Genomic DNA, 5,341 nt, shown 5'->3' with positions numbered 1-5,341 from the left:
CTGCTTTTCGGGGCTCCTCCGTGGCCCTCTCACACGTGGGGAGAGCCAGCCATTGTGACTGTAGCCGATGGAGGGAGACCCCAGCAGTTGCATGCTGCAGGGCCAGCCCAGGGACCCACCCACTCCTCTCTCTGCAGCGCCCGTCACCCCACGTCTTCAACTACAGTGGGGGAAGGGGCGCTTTACCCCCGCTCCGGTGCACCCTGCGAGGTGTAGTTCTCTGGCGCAGCTCGGCCAATGGAGGGCCCCGAGACCCAACTACGCTTCCCAGCATGCCGAGCGGCGGGCAGGGCGGACAGCCAATGGGAGGCAGGGGCGGGCGGTAGCCGGGGTATATAAGGAGCCGCCCCACGCGGGAACAGCAGACACCTGAGCGATTGCAGTAGTTTCCTGGGGAGCGCTACAGCCAGCACAGCAGGTACGGGGCGTGTCAGCCCCCTTTGTATGTACCCGGGGTGCCGCTGGAGGTGCACCCTTGCACGTACCGGGCGCCGGAACGGGGGCGTTGGCGACAGCTGCTGTTTCTGCCTGTTGCATGCACGGGGGACCCTGGCGGAGATGCCTCACTGCCGGGGCTGCTCCCGTTGCATGGACGGGGGGTTCTGGTGGAGCCTCCCTCTTGTTGGGAGGTGGGGGCGGTTGCGCTGCGGGCTGTAGCTGGCTCTTGGGGGAGGGCGGGGGGGGGAGAGCTGTTCCCCGCGGAGCAATCGCCATGTGGCAGGGCTGGGCGGGGAAAAGCCCAACCCTGCCGTGAGCGAAGCGCCCGGGGTAGGGATGGGCCGGAAACCGCCGCCCAGAGGCGCGGGCTGCGGGAGCGTCCCTCTCCTGTGAACGGGGGGGGCGGGGAGCCGCTCACCCGGGGGTGCTGCGTGCAGAGCCCCGAGACGGGCTGAGGCTCTAGCTTCTGTCCCGGGCGAGTCTCGGCTCCTCCCATCGCGCTGCCCATTGTCCTCCGGCTCCGCAGTCTGGGGAGGGGCTCTACCGCCCGCCCTGCGCCGGGCATCGCGGGTGTGTCCTGCTGCAGCGGGGGCTTAAGCCCCTCTCCCCACAGCACTGCTCCCTGCGCGGTGGGGGGCGGCGCGCTCCGCCCCACTGCCCCCTGTGGAGCACCGCGGAGTCTCGGGGGTCCCTCTGGGCGCCTACAGCCACTGCTAAGGGGAGAGAAGCGGGGCAGTGGGTTTTTATACATTGCTTGGAGATACTTAATCCTTCCAACGGGTGTAAATGTTGAATGATGGCCGGTCCGGGCTCGGCAGAGAGACGCAAGCTGGGCTTGGGTTGCTAGCTGGCATTGCTCAGGTTAACTGCTGTGGTGTAGGAGCAGTTGGCTGTGAGGCTGAATGGAGAGCAGAGGACACCTGGCTGGCTTTCTCTAGATGTGTAGACTGGCAGGAGTGGTGGGTGATGGAAGGATCTGCTTCTCCCCCACCGAGGCTGGGGAAGAGGCAGGTATTGATAAAAGGGAGGATAATGCTGGTCCGGCTCTGCTCCTGTCTCAGAACAATGTAGTCCTTTGCTATTAGGAGCTTAATACAAAGGAGATCTACACCTATCACTTCAAGTGCAGGAGACAGAGCTCTGGTGCCCAACCCAAATCAGTTGGGGTGTGTCTCTCGTCCTAATCAGCCTTTTTTAAATAAAACTCCCTTATGGGCTTTCCCTCCATCCCTGTTCTGACACGTGGCCTTGCTAGCTGTGCTGTCTCAAATGCCCATCCAGTTATCACTGCTTGAAGTCTGAGCTGAATCTTGAGTTCTTTGCTAATATACATGAAATCATCAACCAGGCAGTTCATACTGTTACATCTGATCACTCTCCCGGAAGGGTTCTGGCTGTGTAACTCAGCACATGCCACCTGGGATTTCCCTTGCAGGGATGGGTTGTAACTTGTTTATTTTACTAATTTAGCTAAAATGTGTGACAAACCAGACCTCTCTGAAGTTGAGAAATTTGACAAGAAGAAGCTGAAAAAGACCAACACAGAGGAGAAGAACACACTCCCGTCAAAGGAGAGTAAGTATCCAATTCCTTCCTTCTGTAGGGGGAGAGCTAGCTGAGCAGTCAAGTGGTTCCTAAATCTTTGTATGCATGGACAACTCAATGGATGGCCAATAATGGCACCTCCTTACAGCAACATGACAGGAATTCCAGGTTCTCTGCTGAAGGCTTTAAATCTTAGGCATAAGTTGGGTCTGGTGTTTCAGGCAGTTCTTATACTTGCGAGGCCATACTTCTCGCTAGCAGAAGAAGCTGAATTAAAGTTTTTAGTTACTTTTGTGATGTGAGCCTGTGTCCAAATGGTCAGGTGTCCAGATAGAAGGGAAGAGGAAAGCATTCTAAAGCAAGGGGACTGGCAGAACTGCCCAAAGCCTGGTACTCCAAAACACGGTTCTCCTATTAGCATTTTGTTGTGACACAGACTTCCAATTCTGGCTGTGTAGGAGTGTCAAGTGGGAGCGGATGTGCTTGTGCTGATCTCATCACTGAGGAATCTGGCAGGCTGAGGCATTTTGGTCTGGTTTTTGTTCCAATCAAAAATATTGTTTTTGGTTTTTTTAAACCTCAGATAGGATTTGATCCTCCACAAGAGCTAGACACAAAGGCCTCTGGCTGGGGGAAGTTGTCAGTATCTTAAAACACATTTTTATTAGTAAGAAGGTTTCTAGCTCTTTTATTGCACTTTGCTGTTTTAAGCCTACCTGCTCAGGTCTTTCAGGCATGTTTGCTGAGGGGTCTTTTGAAATGATGACAAATACAATAGTCAGTACTGTAGGCAACTGCCCAACTACTACATGCAAAGAGCTGGTGCTCTGAGGCTGAATGGTCTAGGCCAGTGGCTCTCAAACTCTTGTACTGGTGACCCCTTTCGCGGAGCAAGCCTCTGAGTGTGACCTCCCCTTATATTTTAAAAAGTGTTTAGTTTATATTTAACACCATTATAAATGCTGGGTGCAAGGTGGGGTTTGGGGTGGAAGCTGACAGCTTGTGACCCCCATGTAATATCATGACCCCTGAGGGGTCCTGACCCCCAGTTTGAGAACCCCTGGTCTAGACAGGTCACTTCACATTTCTCATTCCTGTCTGCAGAATGGGATGGTACTTGTCCATCTCACTAGGTGTTGAGAATTCACTCGAGCAGTGAGTTCTCAGGACTGACTCCTTTCCAGTTTGACTGGGCAGCAGCAATGTTCCTCTGTCATGGACACTCCATGAAAACTGGGTCTTAAAGCTTTCCGTAAGAATAGTCCCTTTCATGTCCTCTTGTAAACATGTTCTGTTGTAGCACTGACTGTTGGTGGGGGATAGGTATGAGGGGGAGGGGAAGACAACTCAAATCCCTAAAACTATGCAAAACATAAAACCACACACAAACACACTCTGGTGCAACACATCTCAAAGCTTGCCCAGGATTTGGATGCTCCTCAGCCTGACCTGTACAGTGCTAGTGTATTGCAAAGCCTTGACAGTAGGTCAGTGATGCTAGCCGTAGATGAGGCGCTCTGCAGGTAGAGCAGCTGTGCTGTATTGTCCCAACCCTTGAGGAAGGGGATAGCATTAAGGCAGAGAAGCTAATAGAACTCTCTTCTCTTTCAGCCATCGAGCAGGAGAAGGAATGTGTGAAGTCTTCATAGAGGGAGATGGCATGGCAGGAAGAGCCACCACTTAATTTTTTTGCTTTGAATTAAATCATCTGTTTTTTTAATTACATCTACCTGTATAGAAAAATGCTGCAACTTCTAACTCTGTTGTCCCACTGTGCCAGCTGCTTTGGGCAGGTGGAAGAATGAAGCATGGTCCTTTCAGAATTCATTGGTAGCCTGACCCAACCCCACCTTTTCTGCTTGGCCACCTCCTGTTTACGGCACTGATCTTGCTCTAATGCAATGAGGGAGGAGAAGGAAGCAGAGGGCTATGGGAGCTCCTGGGTACAGAGACCCGCTTCTGCTATGTGGTGGGGGGCAGTGAAATTCTTCTGATTTGGCCTACTGACCTGGGTCTGTCTGGCATATTTGCTCACAATGGTGTTTCTGCAGCCTCACTCACAATTTAATTTTTGTCTTCCTTGAAATAAGTGAAAAGTTTATTATAAAAATAAAATATAATGACATACTTAAGGATTCCAGGCTTCTTTCCTGGCTCTTCAGCTTGTTTTGCTGTTGACCTGTCAGGAGGTGTTGGTGCTGCGACTGAGTTTGGGCAGGAGATATGGTAGAGAAGTCTGCTCTTTCCATGCTGGTGCTCCCATCCCTGCCCTTGATGTTCTTGACTTGTAAAGCTAGCCTACAACCATATTAATTTTTCTTATAGTGCTTAGACAACTCTTTGTTAGTCACCCTCTGGGTAGGGCTGAGCTCCCTTTTCATGGGCTGAGAAACTTGAGGCTACATAATACTCCTGCTCACAGGGTATTCTGCTGATGTTACTGAAAAGTTTCCACAAGGCTCAAAGGGAGAACGTGACCTTTTATCTAGTAACTAGTCTTGTAGGCCAGGCCTAAATGGCTTGTAGAATGACATAACTAACTTGGTTAGGAGTCAGATTATTTTAACCAACAGTTATAGTGGCACATCCCCTAGTGTGGATGCACTTTCACTAGAATAAAAGTGCTAGCAAGGCTGTTACTCTTGCTTAGGAATGCACCACTAGAGTTGGTGTAGCTACTCACCCCTCATTCTTCCACCCCCCTGTGGGGTGGATGCATTTGTACAAGGCCTTAATGTAAATAGGATGCTCTTACTGTTCACCCTGCAAGCCAAATGATGCAGAGGTGGGAGGGGAAGGGGACTAGGTCAGGCCTGCACAACATGCAGCCCCCAGTCTGCATGTGGCCTGCAGGCAAGCAGCAGGCTGTGGCTGCCAGATTTGCCCCCTGCCTGGGGGGGCCCCACCTCTCAGCCCCACACACTGCACTCCAACTGCCCTAATGGTCAGAACCATGTGTATCTGTCTACTGCTCTCTTCTCCCACCCCCACCCGGCCTGCTGAGGTGGGAAGCACTGGGTATGAGGCAGACTTGGTAAGTGCCAAGCAAGGGGGGGGGGAAGAGAATGGGGGGACTGGGCTGAGGCCCCCTTCAGTTGGGGGCAGGGCATCTACTGCACTGGTTGGTCATGGTGTGCCTCTGTAGTGATGCGGGTTAACTGCCTGTGAGCAGCCAGGAATTCCCTGGGGGAGACATGTTGCACCTGCCCTGCCCCACCCTGACTGCTACCCCTTCCCTGATCCAGGGACCTTCCCCCTCCTCAGCCCCAATCACACTGCTCCCCTTCCCCCCCCCCCCCACGGCCCTTGTGTTTGTGTGTTGGACAGTTGCATGAAATCCTTTCAAACATCCCCCTTG

General features: G+C 52.8%; 1 protein-coding gene across 1 annotated transcript; it reads left to right on the top strand.

The window, feature by feature from the left end:
* Positions 1 to 292: 292 nt before the first annotated feature.
* On the top strand, positions 293 to 4,110 carry TMSB15B (thymosin beta 15B). Its single transcript, XM_045029137.1, has 3 exons — positions 293 to 418; positions 1,909 to 2,013; positions 3,595 to 4,110. The coding sequence occupies exons 2-3, from the start codon at positions 1,914 to 1,916 to the stop codon at positions 3,630 to 3,632; spliced, it is 138 nt and encodes a 45-aa protein (XP_044885072.1). The 5' UTR covers positions 293 to 418; positions 1,909 to 1,913; the 3' UTR covers positions 3,633 to 4,110.
* The last annotated feature ends 1,231 nt before the right edge of the window (positions 4,111 to 5,341 follow it).

Source organism: Mauremys mutica, chromosome 9 (genome assembly GCF_020497125.1).
Source record: "Mauremys mutica isolate MM-2020 ecotype Southern chromosome 9, ASM2049712v1, whole genome shotgun sequence".
Lineage (NCBI taxonomy): Eukaryota > Metazoa > Chordata > Testudines > Geoemydidae > Mauremys > Mauremys mutica.
This window is presented reverse-complemented; position numbering and strand designations above follow the sequence as displayed.

Coding starts and splice junctions, on each gene's coding strand:
- TMSB15B (XM_045029137.1), top strand. CDS start 1,914: ATGTGTGACAAACCAGACCTCTCTGAAGTTGAGAAATTTGACAAGAAG. Junction 2,014..3,594: donor CACACTCCCGTCAAAGGAGA/GTAAGTATCCAA, acceptor CTTCTCTTTCAG/CCATCGAGCAGGAGAAGGAA.